This window comes from Populus trichocarpa, chromosome 1 (assembly GCF_000002775.5).
Source record: "Populus trichocarpa isolate Nisqually-1 chromosome 1, P.trichocarpa_v4.1, whole genome shotgun sequence".
In the NCBI taxonomy this organism is placed as follows: Eukaryota; Viridiplantae; Streptophyta; class Magnoliopsida; order Malpighiales; family Salicaceae; genus Populus; species Populus trichocarpa.
Window position 1 is genome coordinate 5,547,026 of NC_037285.2, and position 18,386 is coordinate 5,565,411.

An 18,386-nucleotide genomic window follows, 5' to 3' on the forward strand; every position below is an offset into this window, starting at 1 on the left:
CAATGGCTAGCACATTTTTCTAGGAGGAAAGAGTGAAAAGAGAGAGGAAAGGAAAAACTCGTTGCCAAAGTTTCTCTGCATGCCGCTGGAGAACACACGCCTCACCACCATGACGGGGGTGGTGAAGTGTATCGAACGCCGCTCTAAAAATCAGCATTTAGTGTTGTGTGGGCACCACACGGGCTACCTGAAGAGTGCAGGCGACGCCCATTTTTGAATTTTAATATTAATTTATATATATTAAAATATCAAATTACCCTTAATTCCACATGAGAATTACAACAACAAAAAAACCACAGCAAAAAACCTAAAATGACCTTGCATCTATAGTAAAGAGAATTAATTTTTTAGGGATATTTAAATAATTGACATGCACAAAAATTTATGAAAAACCTAAAAATTCCCTTAACCACAAGAAACATTTTTTTAAAGGGTCTGGTAATTATATTATAGAAAAAAAATATGAAATTATTGATTAACACCTTTCTTAAATAAGGGCAAAATAATAGTTTTATTGTAAAATTAAAACACTTATCTGTTTAAGCTTCTTTTTTTTTAATTGTAATAATCTAAAGTTATCTTAATTTTATAATTGAATGTCTAAAATAAAAAGATTAAAAAAAAAATTAAAGACTGACCATTTAATTGTAAAATTCATATAAACCTAGACCCTAGCTTTATCCCAAAGCAAAACTAATCCCTAAAAAAATAATTTCTCATTGATTAAACAACTGAGTCTTCTCTTGTACCATTGATTATCTTTTCTTCCATAATATAGAACCTCTCAGCACCTGTATTCTTCTTCAGCATCAGTAAAACATAACAAATCTGCAGCAGCAGCAGCAGCAGAAGGAGAGGCAGAATTGCACAAAACGGGTAATCCCTTTGTTTTCCTCTTCAATTCCCAGATTTATTACATCTCAAACCTTCACTTTGCTTAGCCTCCGTACCCTCTTCCCTTTTCTTTATTGTTTACTGTTTCTTGTTATATAATAATCAATAATCATAATGCCATTTTACTCTATGTTGAATCCCATTACTGCCCCAATGTTTAGGGTTTATTGAAACTTGCAATTGTTTAAATCGATTCGTTTTACAGTAAATAACAAGTGATCAATCCAGTTCAGTTCAGGTTGCTTACAAGATGTCCCCAAAAACAGCACAAATCCGCCTTATGAGTTCGCATCCCGAGGTTTATGAACCGTGTGATGATTCCTTTGCGCTTGTCGATGCGCTTCTAGCTGATCGAACTAATATACTAGATCATTGTCCCAGATTATGTTTGGAAGTGGGTTGTGGTAGTGGTTATGTTATTGCTTCTCTAGCTCTTATGCTTGGACAGGAGCTTCCTGGGGTGTACTACTTTGCCACTGATATTAATCCTCATGCACTGAGAGTGACGCGTGAGACGCTGGATGCTCATGCTGTTGATGCCGAGTTAATGTGCATGGATATTGCATCTGGGCTTGAGAAGAGGTTGGCAGGAATGGTGGATGTGATGGTTGTGAACCCACCTTATGTTCCGACACCTGATTATGAGGTGGGTCGTGAAGGAATTGCGTCAGCTTGGGCTGGAGGGGAGAATGGTAGGATTGTAATTGATAGGATATTGCCAGTAGCTGATAGACTTTTGTCGGATAAGGGATGGTTATACATGGTTACTCTTACAACAAATGATCCTTCACAGATATGTCTTCTGATGAGAAAGAAGGGGTATGCTTCTAGAATTGTTGTCCAGAGATCAACAGAAGAAGAGAGCCTTCACATCATCAAGTTTTGGCGTGATTCTGATATTCAATTGGATACAAAGGAGATCTTAACGACTAACAAATCGGTTCCTGCAAGGGTCAAGGACTCACTCATCTCACAGTTTTCTCAATTGTCATTCTGTAGAGGTACCAACAGCAATTGTTTATGAAACAGAAGGTAAACAAAAAGTTAGCATTTTTATCTCCGGATATGTCACCTTTTCTTGCCTGCCATTTCTATATTTATCTCATAGTTATCTTAGACTTAGGTGTATATGATTATTTTGGTGCCTGCCAAGGGATTTCATGTCAGCAAAAGCTCAGATTTTTGCAATAATCTGTAGTTCCTCTCTTCTGTATTGATTGTCCACGGTTACTCTCCAACATCTTACTTTTCTTTGGTGATGCGGAGCATACTTTAAAATTGTGGTTTCAGAAGGCTTTTTAAAACAGATGAGGATTAAGGGCTGGCCAAACCATTCAGTGAACTTGATTCCATGTCTAATATGCTCATCTATTGTTTACATTTCCTTTTCCTCATTTCATAAGATAAGAGAACAGTCAATTAAAGACTATAAAAAAGAAATGAAAGCATTTCTTGCTAATGGTATATGAGATTTGAGAGGTCCAAAGATGGAGAAAAGAACGATAGCTGAGTAGCCTGCTCAAGAAGGCGCATCATGAGTCAGCATACCAGAATAATTCAATTTGCCTGAGCCAGGTGAAATTCTTCCAAGATACCATGCAGACAAAGAAATAAGAATAGAATAGGACCTTCTATCAGAGATTCTTAGCTCAACTCTGATAAGAGGCAACAAGGAACAATCCAACAGAAAGTAAGCGTCAGCCCCCAGCAAGATTATTTAAGAAACCACCAATGAGGAGTGGAAATTTCCTCGTCTTGCCTTTCTTTTTGATAGTTTCTCTTTCCCCTCATGAGTATTACTAAATTATCTACTTTTTACTAATTGTTTGATTTCCCATTTTCCAGGCAAGTTGATAATGTCGCAGGTAGCCTTACATTTGAGATGACCATTTTTGCACTCGAGGGTTATAACAGAAGTTTGCAATCCACACTTCGAGCTAGTTTCAGAGTTTATGGATCTCATTGTTGAAAAACCTCTCTAGAGTCCCTTGTCGGCAACCTGGTTGTTGGAAAACTTCTTTTCTTTCACTGATACCCGAACCTAAGCTCATTTGTTGGTCTCAGATGCAGATGCGTCGAGTCCGGAATGCTGCTGAAGATCATTCTATCAAGATCACGGCATTTATGGTCTGATGCTGTCTATCAATTCTATGATTTATGGCAAATGTTTTCAAATGTAATGTCAAAATCAGACGCCACAGTTTGCTTATAACAAATTTAACTTTCAGTTCACATGGTATATTCATAATGAAAACAAACCAAAAGAAAATCCGAAATGATTGGAAAAAGAAAAGAAAATAACCATAATATGGTCTCTACTTTCCAGAGTTATTAAGAGCGTTATGGTGATCACTTTGAAAACTTAATTTGGTGGAACAAGGTTAATGCCCAAGTATCTCAGAAAATGCAACATTCCTTTTTTTTTAAATACCACCACAACATGCTGCTCACTCCCAAGGTACATTCACAACACATGAGAAATGTTAATATGCAAAATGCTAATTGCTAGTAATGACTGAAATATAATCTTAAACCGGTGCCCACATCTTTTACTTCTGGCAATTTCTTGTGTAAGTCCTGCATTTGCCTGATTAAAAGTCAATCAAGCAAGAAGCGCATTGTCATTGATTTATCATCAGGAGTTGGAAAGGACAGAGTCACCTAGAGCCCTGAACCCATTTTCCTTTCAGGAAAGAGCACCTGGAGCCCAAGGCATTGAGCTCTTTGTAACATGGCGGCTAGGGTTGGTGTTAAAAGACAGGAACAAACAAATCCCTGACTACTTCATCCGTAACATTTAAACTGATGTCAGAAGCAACAGAACATATATCTTGCAATTCAAGAGAGTAGAATATGTACAGAACCAATATACACTATTTGCCACTTTCCTTCAATATATACAGGAATATCTTCACAAATCTCTCAAAGTGATTAATTTGCCAGATAAGAGGAACCTCCAAACCTTCAATCTTCACATATCACTTATGCATATACATCCACACGAGAGGAGACATGGAATGTGATACCTGCCACAAATAGGCACCATGCTTTTCTCAATTGTTCACATCCGCCATTTCTTCCCATCTCCAGAAAATTTCCTGATTTTAACACTTCCCCATGGAACCAAGTAATCGAAAGCCATTGATAAAGTAAATGGTTGCTGCCAGAACAAATCCAAAACTGCAATGGTAGGCTATGGATTAAGGGAATTGAGTGAGATCTTCTTAGTCCTCTTGGCAGATGCCTTGGTCACGGCATCACACCTCTCTCCTTTCCTTTTGGAAGCAGTGGTATTCCTGTTCTTGTTGTTGATGTTGATCTTGGCCTTGTTATCATCATTGTTAATATTGCTGTTGCACCCCATACCCGTGCCCCCAGAATTCCTGCCAGAAACTTTTAGTGCATCTTGCACAAAAACCTTTAACCTCCATAACGTCACATCACTCTGGAATGGGAAAATAAAATTAAATAAAACAAAACATATTAGCTGCTACGGCAATAAATTGGAAATTATAATCAAGAATCTAAACATGCTTGTCAATTTAGAATGCTGACAAGCATGAGATATAAATGATCACCTGAGTATCCATGTCAAGGTTCACCTCTTGAGCTGTTGCTTGGAAGCTCGGATTATGCTCAGCAACTATTTCCAGTGCCCTAATCAGATCTTGATGAGATAATTGAGTGAGCGCTGTCCCAAGTTTCTTCTTCTCTTCAGTGGATATCTTTCTAAAACAACATTATCCACTGTAACTGAGGATGGCTGATTATACTAATATAATGAAAGATGGCTCAATTTCAGCTGGCCAATCTCAAATGAACACAAATGCACACAAATACACACATCACATACAGTTGCAAGGACACAACACAGCATGGGCAAACCACGCATACAACTCAGATCATAATGATGGTTTAAAAGGTACTTTTGACTCTATTATCAACATCTCTTACAATTTAAATATTTTCAAAACTTTCTTTAACTAAGTAAATGAAAAACGAGCCAGGAAGCAAGAGCAGTAGTTCGTGTTTGAGTAAGTTAACAAGAGAGAAACTGTATATATAGAGAGAGAGACGGGGGGGGGGGGGGGGGGTAATTAAGATTCTAATGATACTAGTACATTTACTATTCCTTAAAATTGTACTTTGTGGATGAGTTTTTTAACTTGAAATATCCTCTTAGTTGAGAATTCAACAAACAGAGTGCCAGGATCAGCTTTATATCAGTATAAATGGGGACAAGTACTAAATTAGTAACTCTACGTATTGCTCCGACCTTTTCATTAATTTTCTGTTTTTGTTAATGTAGCACAAGTTTCTAAAAATTTATTGATTAAGCATAATTTTGGGTTTTTTTTCAGACTCAACAGTGTGTCCATAAATGTGAATGACTCGTCTATAAATTGAACAATAAGAACAAACCAGCATGCCAAGCTATGCTGAAGACTAGCTGTTCATGTCATTCACCAGCTCAGATTCCAGGTAGAAAAACTAAAATAAAGCTTTAGAGACATTAAGAATAGCACTTTTGTTTTTGAAAATCAATATGTACTGGCACTTCATCCCAACTCTTTTTTTCTGCTTGGAGAAAAAACAAAGAAAACATCATGAATGTCCTACATACAGTAGTAAAATACCATGGAAAATCTATCTGAACCAATAAAAGTTGAGTTCAAAGTTATATAGCAGGAAACTGAACATGGGCTGCTGAACAAACCTGCTGTTGCGAACCACCATTTCTCTGATTCTCTCCAATTGCATATCAACTCCATGCAGCTGACAGAAATTTAACATGTATTGTTCAACCCATGTAACAGATATATTCTTATACAATATTAAACAATTTAATAGAGGGACGTCATCCAGTGTATGCAAAAACAAAAGCATCTCCTTCCATTAAACAGTGAGTTACAAAAAGGCTCTGAAGTTTCACTTACTTCATTGCTTAAATCCTGAGCCATGTTAGCATAAGAAGACTCCTCAGCTAGTTTCGTAGCCACCTGAGTTGCTGTTTGCTCCTTTTCTCGTCTTTTTTCCTGCAAGCATTTAAATATTGAATTCACCCAACAATAGAAAGTACCAAATAGATAACGAGATTTAGAAAAAAATTATCAGACTCGGTCTGCTGTAGAGAATCAAGCAATTCCTAGGCAAAACAATATTCAGGCTAGGGTAGCAATTCACCTCTCACGAATGTCAGATGGGGTGCTGAGAAAACAGTTAAGCTATTTCCAGTGAGAAAAGGGCAATCAAACAAAGGTAGCAATATACCTCTTCGGCAACTTTAGGCAGAAGTTGCAGCCATTTTTCTTCAAATTTTTCTAACAAAGTTCTGGCCATCACATGGACATCATCTCTTTCATCATTATATTTCATTGCATTCTTAAAAACAAGTCTAACATCAGCATATATCTCCCGAACATTCTTGTACCCAGTGCCATCCTTAGCCTCCATTCTATTCTTTATTGTACGAAAGTCCATTGGCTTTTCAATAACCTGGGATGCACAACCTTAAACATTAACTGAAGATACATATATCCACAAGGAAACTCCAAAATTAACAAAGATGAATAGTAAATAAAAGGATGCATCAAGAAAATCTATAGCATACCATGGCAAGAAAAATTACAGGTATAAGCAAACTTGTAGATTCAAAGCGCGGATTTTTTTTTTCATGTTCAATCCTTAAAAAAATCTTATTTTGCACCTCTCCAACTCTTGACTGGTAGATTTTAGAATGTCAGATAGCCAACCAACAATTCCAGATGTTTTGTAAATACCCACTATCTTCCACAGCAACCTTTTTTCTCTCACAAAAGTGGTTTACAATTAATTCTATAAAAAGCAGGAAGGGAGTTACTTCTTCCCTATGGCAGAATTGAGATTTCCGCGCAACAAAATTTAAGGCCAAACTGGCCTAGTTTCCATTAGTTTTAGTAAGTGATATAATATATTTTTTATCACCACTGCTAGAAATCTAGAAATTCATCATCATAAAAAAGAAAAACATAACCTTTCCCACTTTCTATCTGTTTAGATCTTGAATCTAGAACCCAAAGTGTGGAAGAGATCCTAAAATTATTTTTGGAACAAAAAACCAGATCAGTTGATCATAGATATATATACAAGTAGAAACTTTTAATGGTAACAATAAGCTTTACCTCATAATAATCATGCAAACAAAGACCTTCAACATCCACTGGTTCCAGAAAAGGCCATGCCCACTTGTGCTGAGCGATCTGATGAGCAATAAGGAAATCAATTAGATTTTTCACCAGGGAAAAGAAGGTTTAAGGAAGAAGGAAAGCTATACTACATTATGTAGCATACTTATCAGACTAGAAGTTAAAAAAATCAAAATGAATAGCATTAAAAAACAAAGCATTGATGAACTTCTATCAATGGAAAGAGACCACAAGCTTAGTCCAATCTCATATCTGAACAACATAATGAATTAACATGGTTAATATCCGGATAGACATCTAGTGTTTGGGAATGTGGTAGCTTCTGCTTTTGGGTGCGTTTTACCTGAAAAAGCATTAAATTGATGCATTTTTTTTAGTGTTTTTTGATGGTTTTGATGTACTGATGTCAAAAATGAAAAAATATCTGAAAACATAAATTATTTTGATGCATTTTTGAGTAAAAAACACCCTGCACCACAATACCAAACACCAAGCAAACTTCAGCTACTACAGAATAGATTTAGTGAAAATTTTCAAGACACCCTCTAAGCTGCAGAACACTCAATTTATTTTGAAGAAGGAAAACAAAAACAGGTTACAAGACAGAGAAACTACACAAGGCAGCCTAAAAAAAAGAGGATAATTTTAATAGTAACATTGAATGTTGCTATGCTCTCTATATGTGCATACCGCACCAAACACTGTCACATAACCTCTGAAGTCTGCCAGACTGTTAAATCACATCCCCAGCCATCCGGAAGAGGGCAGAAATAGAGTTCAGTTATTTTGTCCCCTATGAATTATGATTTATTTAGGCTGGAAGTTTGAATGTACAGGCCCACAAACCAAACAAGATTACCAGGCTAGGAATTTGACCATGAAAACTTCTACTCCTTATAACAGCATAGAATTTCTATCATCAAATGAGGAAATGAAGAGGGTGGGGATCAATAAAATCTCAATTCATCCTAGATTTGGAAACTTCAAATCTACAACTCAGAAACATAAGCATGCATAACTCCTGATTTACGTGAAAGCATAAGTAGTGGCAACCTCTTATATAATCAGAGAGTTAACTACTTGCCTGGCGAAATATTACTGCAAACTGGCGCATGAGGTCTTGCGTTATCTTTTCAGAATCTTGTTGTTGCTTCTCAACGGTCATCAAATGTTTCTTCTTGATTTTATCCTTCAGAATTGAGCTACATTTAGCAGTATTTAGTTCTTTATTATCTGCGTAGTATCTTTCAACTGCATCTACTCGTTGCTCAAACTGCAAGCAAAATAGGCTGGTTTCAGTTGATAATCAACAAGTAAGTTGCGTAAAAAATGCAATATCAAATTAATAACGTGACAATCTTTTCATTTCATTATCCAGCACACTTGTAAGTTGTAAGTAAGAAAATCAAGACATAATTGACAAAAATCAACTCTTCACTGCATTCCAACATCTATTAACATGAATTTAAGGAAAATATTAACAAAACCAAGTAGGTCATTATTTATTTAGAATTGATAATATTAATAATACAAAAAAAAAACACCTCATTAACTTTTGAGAACATTCGATCAATACAACCGCAAAACACCTCCATTTCTGAGTTATCAACTTCAATGTTCCCAGTTCCAACATTTCTGGAACCTCGAATAGATCTGATCATATGTTCCATCTATGAAAAAGAAGCAACAACAAAGAAAATAAAATAAGATGTCATAAGGTGTACAACAAAGAAGAAAAGTAGCAACCTTCTTTCCTATGAAAGAAAAAAATCCCATTTTCTTAAAGGAACAAAAGTTTAAGAAAAGAAGAATCTGAAAATTTGCAGCCCATTTTGATCTATTTCTTCCAAACCGGTAAAGTCTAAGTCTTTGATGGTTAAAAGAAAGGAACTAGAGCTTAAAAATTAAACAAAAAAACTACAATACATCTTCTGGGATTTGTACATGGACTCCATTTACTTGTTCACAATATGCCAAAATCCTTTCGTTTTCTTTTGAAAAAAAAAAAGGAAAAACAAAATTCCCATCTATCAAAATCATGATAATTTCAGCATAAACAACACAATTAGTCAAGAAAAACAATAAAAGGGAAAGGGCACTAACAAATTTTCGTGCGTTGAGAGAAACTGAACTCACTCTTGTCAATTTTAACGTACGAAACAGCAATTACACTGTCAAAAAGTGCAGAAGCACAAGAAGAGGGGAGGTCCTAAAAATTGAATAAAAGTAGTTGAGTGGACGACTCTTGGTGTTTTTATAGTTTCTTATCGTCGTTGGATTAGTCGAAGATCTCCCTGATCCTGGGATGGCCTTGTTTTTTCACTGTCGTTTTGAAAGGCCCAACTCATTCGGTCTATATATTTTTCTTTTCTCGGCTCACGAGATTGGAATGGGCCTTTATGGGCCAGTCTCAAATTAGCATCCAAAGGTTTGGTTCAGGTGGCCTTAAGTGGTAAAAGACAGTTAGAAAACTACGTCGTTCAGTCTATAAGGCATGAGGTTTTAGTTTACAACCCAAAACCTAATATGTCCCAGTTCCAAATTGTTCTGAATCAACTTAGATTTACAAAAACCTAAATCTACAGTGTAATAAATGAGTCAAATCTTCTTCTTCTTCTTTTCCTTTGAGGTTCTTATTGGTAAAATAAAAAAAATATAACAATTCCTTTTTTCCCCTTTCTAAAGAGATAAAAAATCATCTTATTAATATTTGTATTCTCATATTAAAAAGTTTTATATCTTTAAAAAAAAATTGTGCTTCAAATATAAAATTATTGAACAAAAAGTTGCTCCATTAAATTCTAACTTCAAGTCTAAGCTGTTGCTACACACACGTATTGGCATTATCATAACCAAAGATATATAAAATTCATAATTCTCATTCATCTCTCTAGCCATTCATTTGTTCATCTAATATAATACTTAGTCAACTTAGATGTAGAAGAACTGATAAATTAAATAAATCTTTTAGGAGAATAATGAAGTATGGAACAAACTTCAAGATATATTAGGCTTTTTTTCATGACTGATTGATGAGCTTTGATATTATTAGAGAACTGTCCAACTAGTGATTTATAATCTCATTCAAAACAAGTCATTTGTGTACTACAAAAAAACCCTATAATTCTTAAGTCAGTAAAGATTTAGGAGGGATGTTATCATGAAGGTTGAATATTGTGTATTTGTGTATTTGTGTATTTATGATTGTTTACAGGAAATAACAAAAAAGATGAAGGTCAGAATACTAGAGTATAAAAGAAAATGTTTCACCTCACCTTATAATCATGAATGCATATTTATATTCATAAATAACACTCATTTGCTTGGTGATAAGAGCCAAAATAGATGGAGAATATGATTCATATAAAAATAGCAATCATTTGAATTTATAAAGCCTAATGGATGGTGGATTTTTTGTTCAAGGCAGAAAGCTTTATTATTTAATTATCTACGGAGTTTAAATGAGTCCAACATAACAACCATCGTTTAGTAGGCACAATTATAATAGAATGACGTGGGTGAACCATAGGCAACTTATATTTGAGAATATCTATCGATGAGGGACATTTGGTCAGTCCACCAAGGAAGGGACACACAGTCAGTCCACTCAGGCCCAACTAGAAGAAAGCTAAAAGATGATTTTAGGTTTAGGTATAAATTTTTTTGGACCAACGAAGAGGCCAATAAATGGCCTTGTATTTGGAAATAACTTGTCTTAACCCAACTAGAAGGAGGCCAAAAGATGGGTTTGGGTTTGGGCAAGGTTTGCCCTAGCCCAACATGGAGGGAAGGTCAACTTTAAGTTCTTTTAAGCTAAGATCATGCTAATAGAGCACGTCTAAGAGTGAGGGACCTCTAGGCCCTATCATTGACCCAATATTTATGTCTTGATACTTGTAAAATAGGAAAGAGTTGTTTTTCCTGAATCCATTAGTAGCTCTTTAAGTCTTCGTGACCATAATGACACAAAGACTAAGAGTTGTATTTGGGTTATCTTGTTAAAAGGCATTCATTGGAGGAGCATTTAAGATATGCAAGATCTTTCTCTTTGTGCATGTTATATATATTATAATCATACTTTGTACCTATTTTAGATGTGTTGTATTTTTTATATTGATACGGCTACACTTGGGCCTAAAAAACAATCAAGGAGGAAAATAGCTCTAAGGAAAAGATAGTTAAAGGACTTATTTGAGTCTAATTCTAGGAAGTTGGAGATGATTATCCAACTCATAGAGAGATGGGCTGAGTAAGTATATGTGTTACAATAAGCAAAACATGCAAAAACACCATTTATAAAGGGAAAAAAAAAACATGATTAAGAAGTAGATTATGCCCAACATTGATACCGGAGGAGACTAGCCTGAGGTTATAAGGGAGAACCTTGTGGACAAAACCCCTAGTGATGAAAAATGTTTATATTCTTGTTTTTTTTATTGTAAAAATTGTTATCTTTGGCCTCAATCCTATAAAGTTTAGAGGGGGTAAATCATGAAAAGTTATGGAGTAACTTGTGATCTGGTTGTACTCAGGAAAAATGATTCTTTTACTTTAGTGGAGAATGTTTTTGTACACGAACGAAGTTGTTTCTTGTAACTTAAAACCCTGATGAGGATTGTTTTTGAGAGATTTAAATTAGTATTATAATATGCATCATGACCAAATGATCATATATTTGACATGTTAAAAGGCATGCATTATGTTTAGATGAATGGCCAATGGTGGACCAATTTTGGAAAGGCCTTTTGGCTTTTTTTTGTTAGGATTTTTTATTTTATTTTATTTTATGCCAAGCTTTTCAAGAATGGTTGTGTCTAGTTCAAGCTAGATTTTCTAATGAAATTATGTCCAACTTGACCTTCTTTCATTCTAGATAGAGATTACCTAAACTGAGAGTGTGCCTAAATAAAGAGTATTTTGAGTTTAGGCCAGGTCATCTCTATACTAGAATGGAAGATTTGAATAGTTCATGGATGAAGAAGTTTTATAGTGATCATTTTCACTTGGAGTGTTGAATTCCTTCAGTTCAAATTAGGTTATCCCTATACCCAAATATAGACTTGAATTGATATTGTATAATACTTAAATAGGTAATTATACCTAAAGAAATTGTATATGCTTGAATAGGGTGTTTGTACCTAAAAAGGTTATTCATTCACAAATAAGATGTTCTAAAAGGTAGTTGTACCCAAAATGATTGTTCATGTTCGAATGGAAAATCATACGGATACTTATTGTTACTCTTGTGAGTAAAGTAACCATTTATGTTGTCATGGAAATTTAAGTTGGCAAACTCTTATGTTTTCCTGAGTGGAGATGGCCTTGTGTCTTTGGATTTTAATAGAGAGTTTTAATGCTTAAGCTTGAATAAAGATTATTTTTTTTACCTAGTCATTTTTTTTCCTAGTGGTGGGGAATCTCTTGGAGAAAATGCCATAATAAATATTTCACACAGATCATGTTATACCCAAATATGGATTTTTTATACCCAGATTGGAAGAACACTTTGAGTTCGTTCCAAGTTGTCCATATACTCAAATAAAGACTATATTATACTTGGGAGGAAAAGTCTCATGAAAACCATTCTTACCTAGGATAGAGAATTACATGCATGGAGAAATTTGTGTTGCATGTTTTATGGAGATTATGTTGCACCTAGGAAGGTGTTCTCGTCCAGGTTGGAAAGTTACATAGAGACATTTATGGTGCATGTCTCATAGAGATCATGTTATACCTAGGTAGAGGTGTTCTCTTGTCTAGGCTGGAGAGTTACGTAGAGAAAATGTAGTCTAGTGAGCATTTCATAGGATTCATATTTTACCCAAACAAAATTACTCCTTGTTATATATAATTTTTTCTAAGTTTATGTTTGCCACTTGGTTTAAGCAAAATAGTCATTGGTGTCTTCATAGAGAATGGAGTTATATGAGTAAAGTGGTCATTTTTTTCTAGATGAAATATGTTTTTTGTTCAAGCATCGTGTGGGAATTGTTTTTGCCTAGATGAAGATTGCTTTTTGTTCAAGTAATATTTTTACCTGAAAATAAAAAACCGAATAAAAATATGAGGATTTGTCATGAGGATTTTTTTCATTTAGGTAATAATTGTCTATTTGTACTAGGTGATGCATGTGATGGAGCTAGTGGTTAAGTCACTAATTAAGGAATAAGTAAGGCTCTAAGTTTCTCCTGTATTGTTAAAAGTGTCTCTACGAGCATTCATTCTTGTTGAGCCAACTTTTAGACATAAGGAGAAGTTGATAAAGCATCTATAATGGGAAGGTTTGTCACTCTCCCTTATCCTAGTGTTTATGGGTTATCAACCATGAAAAGAGTTGGAAGATTTGTAGAAAGAAAATGAATTGATTTGGCTTTTATTTAAGTTCTTATAGATGACACCACTAACAAAGTTTAGAGCAAACTACGAGAGATATTAGACTTTTTTCATGGTTAGTTGATGGGCTTTAGAATTGTTATAAAAGACTTTAACTTGTAATTCATGATCTATTGCAGAATAAGTCTCATGTATAATACAAAAGATCTTCTCATGTTTAAACCAATAAAGATGCAAAAAGGATGTTGCCTTGAAGGTTGAGTATCGTGTATTTGTGTGTTTATGGTTATTTGCAAGATAACAAAGAAGATGAAGGTTAGGATACCAAAGTATGAAAGAAACTCTTCATTTTTACCTCATGGTTTATAGACGTATATTTATATCCGTGAACCATAACCATTTATCTAGTGATAAGGGCAAAAAAAAAAAAAGATGAAAAGATTATGACCACCCTTAGTAAATAAAAAAATCATTTAGATATATAGACCTTAATGCGTGGTAGCGTTTTGTTCAAAGTAAGAGATATTGTCATAGCAATCATCTACTAAGCAATGTTAATAAACCTCACTTGACCTAACAGGTCAGATCTATGACCCGTCTATCCAAGGCTTGGTCGAGGCTAGGTTTTATGTCGAACCGGTTTGGGAGTTGACCTGGTTATACTTGTTGTCATGAAGAATTAACTCGCAACCCGGTCAAAACTTAGATGAAACTTGATTTAATTTTTTTATTTAAAATAATATTATTTTAATTTTTTAAAAAAAATCTTAAAATAATATTATTTTATATTAACGAGAAGCCAACACATAACCTAGATAATAAATTCTGTCAGGTGCCGATCATGGATTATGGATTAGGCGAAGTTTTAAAACGGCAAATAGCCTAAATGAGTCCAACGTGACAGTCATCACCTAGTGGGCTCAATTATAATAGAATAAAGTAGGTGCGTTAAAGGCAATTGGTTGTATTTGAGAGTTTAAGTCATGTCAAGGAGGGACGTGCGATCTTACCTCCAAGGAGAGGAGGCACGCAGTGAGGCCATCCTAGGCCAACTAGGAAGGGGTTAAAGATGGTCTTGAGTTTGGACATGGCTTTCCCTAGCCTAATTAGGAGGAGGCCGAAGAGATGGTTTTAGATTTGAGCATGGTTTGCCCTAATCCAACTATGAGAGAAGACTTAACTTTGGATTCCCTCCAAGTATTGGACCATGTTTCGTGGAGCATGCCCAAGGATGAGGGGACTTCTGAACCCTATCCTTGACCGTTTTACCTGCACCGATATGAATAAATTGATAAAATGAATAGCCTTAGAACTATGCCCCAGCTCCTCCCTGGAAAAAAATGGTCTGACATGATGATCATCAGAACAAACAACAAGCATTAATTTGTCCTCACAGAGTCTGTCCAAATTAAGGAAATTAATCTTCGCTCCGGTGGTATATAACAACATTGTCTTGATTCTGTACAAGTATTCATGATAGGAGCTGATACATCATGATACCAAACAAATGAAGTGCTGGAGCAAAACATTATGCTCCCCAGGGTGGTAGATGGTATGGTAGACAAAAAGAAAATGCCTAAATAATGCCATCCACTTGTAAAACGACAAACAAGATTTTACAACAGCACAATCGATCTGTTGTAATAATTCACGAGTTCTTAATTACAAAATGGATCTTGAAGCACACATCCCTCAACGGCTAGCTACTTGGCCCTGTCCCAAGAGTGAAATCGATCAAAATAATTTAACTACTCATGGAAGTATAATTACTATGATTTATTCAGGGGCCCCTGAAAGGAAGTGATCGAGAGAGAAGAAAAGTCGGGAATATATATACACACATTTTCTAGCTAGCATGTCGTTCGAAAGAAATAGTTTGTATCTTGCATGTGCTCCCGGTTTATGTTCTTAAAACAAATAATCTCTTCGTTCTTACAGGTAGAGAACGCAAAAATTGAACTTCAGCAATGAAGGACAAACACAGGGAACTTAAACAAGCACTCCATTTTTAAATTAATAAGCTTTTATTTCCTCCAAGGTTTTAATTATTTTTTATTGAAATATTTCTTTCCGTGCAAATTAATTCTTAAAATCCCAAGCAAAGAGGCAACGTTTTGGTCTTTATCAAGCAAGGCACGATAAAAAAAAAAAGGAGGACATATACCAGCAACTATTAATATATAGGAGTATAGGACAAACAGGCAAAAAGACATGCAGAGGGAGAGGACAAATACAATCCTATTCAAAGAAATTTAATATTTTTTTTATCAAGAAGAACAAATTAAGAAAAGAGAGGAGAAACCAAGTGACGCACCCCCCACCACTTCTCTAGACTGTAAATTGATATTACAACTCCACAAAAAAAAAAAAAAAAAAAAAAACAATACACAAAGGAATATATGACCCAAAGAACTTACAATGAAAGGATACATGATTAAGAATAACAAATCTTTTTTTTTTATGTAACCTTTTTCACAAAGACGTGCGGGATTTACTTCTTGATGATGAGTCATGGCTTTGGTGGTTCTGCTTCTTCCACCTTGGCAGGTGGTTCAGCCACTGGTTCAGTCTTCTCTGAAGCCTCCGCTGCTACTACCTCTGTTTTCTTCTCTTCTTCAACTACTATCTCCTTCTCTGTGCTAGAAGTTGCTTCTTCAGTTTTTGTTTCAGGTGCTGGTGGCTCAACTGCCTTTTCCTCTACCGGAATAAAGGTTGAGACTTTTTCGAAAACGAAGAAAATAGGACCCGAAACATAGGCTGGTCCAAATTTTGACGATGCTTCAGATACTACTTTTGATCCTGGAAACTCTGTGCATGCAAAAATATAAGTAAATATATATATGGAGATGACAATAATAAAATAGCTTATTGATATTGAAAGAAGCTAGGACATGAGATCATATATATATATATATATATATATAGAGAGAGAGAGAGAGAGAGAGAGAGAGAGAGTAAATTTTCTATATATATACCGATTTTAACAAGCTCATCAAGGAACTTTTGAACTGAAGTAGTTTGCTTCTTTAATCCTGCTTCTTTGGGATCCTTGACTAAGGTCTGTTTCAAGTTAAGATAATTAAGAAGCCCATGTTAGTATATATCCTGATTCATGTATAAAATAGGTAGATGTATATACGCATGGAAAAAAATAAAACTGACTGACTTTGATTTCAGCTGTTGAAGCTTCAAAGATTTCTATCACTTTAGGTCCAAGTTCAGTCCTCTTCTCTTCATACTCCTTACTGATTTCCTCCTAATAAAGCAAGAAAGATACATATTGCAAGTTAGAGAATAGAGACATATTGTAAGCTAGCCTCTAGCGAGTTACAGTATTCTTGTGGAAAAAGAAGAAATCCAAGAAAGTTTCAGGTTAAAAAGAGCACCTTAGACTCATCAAAGTTCTTGATAGCTTCAGCTGCAGCTGCCTTCTTGGCAGTACTGTCCTTCTCAAAAACCTTCTTGATCTTTGGAAGAACCTTTGATTTCCAATACCCCATATCTCTCTTGTCTCAAGTACTCAACAAATCTGTATATCCGGAAAAGAAACAAGTATGAATAATCAAGAGGTTGAAGATCAAAAACTCTATCCAATATATTAAGAAAGAAAAATATTAAAAAAAAAACATATTCATCGATTTACATGAAAGAAATATCATGAATTATATATTTACGAGTCAAACATAAATTCATACAAGTAGAGAAGAAAGGAGCAAAGTTGATGAATCAGCCAAAAGAATCTGTGCGCATCTTTCTCACTTACTTTCAAACTCTCTGTCTCTCTGCTATCTATCTATCCTCGTGTCCACCTCAACGCAACTGTTACAGCCAATTGTCTCGCATCATGCTTAAGGCCAATGGCATCATATAGACATGCTTGCAACAAACCTACCCCTTGTTTTCCAACTTAATTACCGAAACATACCAACTTGTTATTAATGCACGCAAGCCAACCTCACCATGCAAATGACCCTCTCTAGCCCTTTGCCCCCCCCCCCCGCATCACAAGGTCATCCCCGCGGGGCTATAAGTGTCCACAAATTTAGGGTTGGTTTGGCCGAGAATGATTGAAAGCAAGGGTGGGTCTTGTAAATAAGCATGGCATGGGAAGGATAAAATAGGGAAGAGAGGTGTGGGGGAATTGCCAGTTGGCAATCAATCTCAATGAAAGGTGGCAAATATTATAAGTGGGTCCCCACTCGAACGTTGATTGTGATCTGTAACAAAATATGTTTCTTTGGCTTCTCAAAACTTCTCACGTGGCTTCGCTGGTACTTCAATCACGCCGTCAATGACTAACCCTTTTGTCTTCTTTTTTCAAAAATAAAAAATCTCAACCTCTTGATTCGACACCTCTGTCTAGTCTATAGCGATGATACTCAACAACTCTCACAACGTGGACAATATTCATCGCCATTTTCCATTTTCATGAATCTTTGATTTTTTGACTGACTTATTGCGTTTGTGCCATGTCTCTTTGGTGATTTCATATTTTATTGAATCAAGTTTAATTTGGTGATTTAATTAATTACCATTTATTAAATATTTCATGTTGGATAAATGATCTATATCTGTTTTTATAATTAATATTCTTTTGAGATGTGTATATATTAAAACAATTTCCAAGTTTTTCATTTAAAAAGTTGTGGATAAAAGCTAAAATACTCTTTTTTATTTATTTTAAAATATAAAGTATTCTGAGTCAGCTTGCATTCATCACATTAAATCTTTACATCTTATAACTAGCTTTTTTATATAGAGTTAAATTTTATAGTCATGATCTTAACAAATTTAATACTGATAGGATTTGAACTTGAGAACCCTCCCAAGCCCTTAGCTAAATGCTGATAGACCAATCGATCTTTTGGGGTTAAATACTTTATAAATAGATAGATGTAAGTTAAACTGCAAGTTTATTAACTCGACTGACCTAATTATAGTTGAGGAGATCAACTTCGAAAAACCAGTAAACTC

The 18,386-nt window shown here is 35.0% G+C and overlaps 3 protein-coding genes across 10 annotated transcripts; 1 reads left to right on the forward strand and 2 right to left on the reverse strand.

Annotated features, from left to right (window-relative positions):
• The first annotated feature begins 681 nt into the window (after positions 1 to 681).
• On the forward strand, positions 682 to 3,126 carry LOC7477777 (uncharacterized). Of its 6 annotated transcripts, none has more exons than XR_002978336.2 (3): positions 682 to 876; positions 1,100 to 2,584; positions 2,740 to 3,126. XR_002978336.2 is itself a non-coding variant. In XM_024587253.2 (3 exons), the coding sequence occupies exon 2, from the start codon at positions 1,145 to 1,147 to the stop codon at positions 1,916 to 1,918; it is 774 nt and encodes a 257-aa protein (XP_024443021.1). In that variant the 5' UTR covers positions 683 to 876; positions 1,100 to 1,144; the 3' UTR covers positions 1,919 to 1,926; positions 2,740 to 3,126. The 6 variants fall into 6 exon arrangements, 4 of the variants coding, with proteins under 4 accessions (XP_024443021.1, XP_002297908.2, XP_024443026.1 ...); XR_008060375.1 differs by having other exon boundaries at positions 1,128 to 2,584; XM_024587253.2 differs by having other exon boundaries at positions 683 to 876; positions 1,100 to 1,926.
• A 512-nt stretch (positions 3,127 to 3,638) lies between these two features.
• On the reverse strand, positions 3,639 to 9,332 carry LOC7477778 (transcription factor GTE1). 2 transcript variants are annotated; one of them, XM_024587231.2, is made up of 9 exons: positions 9,183 to 9,332; positions 8,624 to 8,749; positions 8,164 to 8,352; positions 7,056 to 7,133; positions 6,166 to 6,390; positions 5,832 to 5,930; positions 5,612 to 5,670; positions 4,473 to 4,623; positions 3,639 to 4,339 (listed from the first exon to the last, which is right to left on the reverse strand). In XM_024587231.2, the coding sequence occupies exons 2-9, from the start codon at positions 8,747 to 8,749 to the stop codon at positions 4,088 to 4,090; spliced, it is 1,179 nt and encodes a 392-aa protein (XP_024442999.1). In that variant the 5' UTR covers positions 9,183 to 9,332; the 3' UTR covers positions 3,639 to 4,087. The 2 variants fall into 2 exon arrangements, with proteins under 2 accessions (XP_024442999.1, XP_002299377.2); XM_002299341.4 differs by having other exon boundaries at positions 9,216 to 9,324.
• Positions 9,333 to 15,653: 6,321 nt separating this feature from the next.
• On the reverse strand, positions 15,654 to 17,393 carry LOC7491458 (plasma membrane-associated cation-binding protein 1). 2 transcript variants are annotated; one of them, XM_024604054.2, is made up of 5 exons: positions 17,176 to 17,393; positions 16,799 to 16,941; positions 16,579 to 16,668; positions 16,388 to 16,472; positions 15,654 to 16,220 (listed from the first exon to the last, which is right to left on the reverse strand). In XM_024604054.2, exons 2-5 carry the CDS (start codon positions 16,910 to 16,912, stop codon positions 15,922 to 15,924), a joined length of 588 nt encoding a protein of 195 aa, XP_024459822.1. In that variant the 5' UTR covers positions 16,913 to 16,941; positions 17,176 to 17,393; the 3' UTR covers positions 15,654 to 15,921. The 2 variants fall into 2 exon arrangements, with proteins under 2 accessions (XP_024459822.1, XP_006368838.1); XM_006368776.3 differs by having other exon boundaries at positions 17,108 to 17,265.
• Positions 17,394 to 18,386: the final 993 nt, after the last annotated feature.

Excerpts from the sequence above, each read along its gene's own strand:
- LOC7491458 (XM_024604054.2), bottom strand. The coding sequence starts at position 16,912 with ATGGGGTATTGGAAATCAAAGGTTCTTCCAAAGATCAAGAAGGTTTTT. Across the intron at positions 16,473-16,578 it reads CTTCAACAGCTGAAATCAAA|ACCTTAGTCAAGGATCCCAA; the intron begins GTCAGTCAGTTT and ends AACTTGAAACAG. Across the intron at positions 16,221-16,387 it reads TGATGAGCTTGTTAAAATCG|AGTTTCCAGGATCAAAAGTA; the intron begins GTATATATATAG and ends TTGCATGCACAG.
- LOC7477778 (XM_024587231.2), bottom strand. The coding sequence starts at position 8,749 with ATGGAACATATGATCAGATCTATTCGAGGTTCCAGAAATGTTGGAACT. Across the intron at positions 8,353-8,623 it reads TGTTCTCAAAAGTTAATGAG|TTTGAGCAACGAGTAGATGC; the intron begins GTGTTTTTTTTT and ends TTTTGCTTGCAG. Across the intron at positions 5,931-6,165 it reads TGCCTAAAGTTGCCGAAGAG|GAAAAAAGACGAGAAAAGGA; the intron begins GTATATTGCTAC and ends AAATGCTTGCAG.
- LOC7477777 (XM_024587253.2), top strand. The coding sequence starts at position 1,145 with ATGTCCCCAAAAACAGCACAAATCCGCCTTATGAGTTCGCATCCCGAG.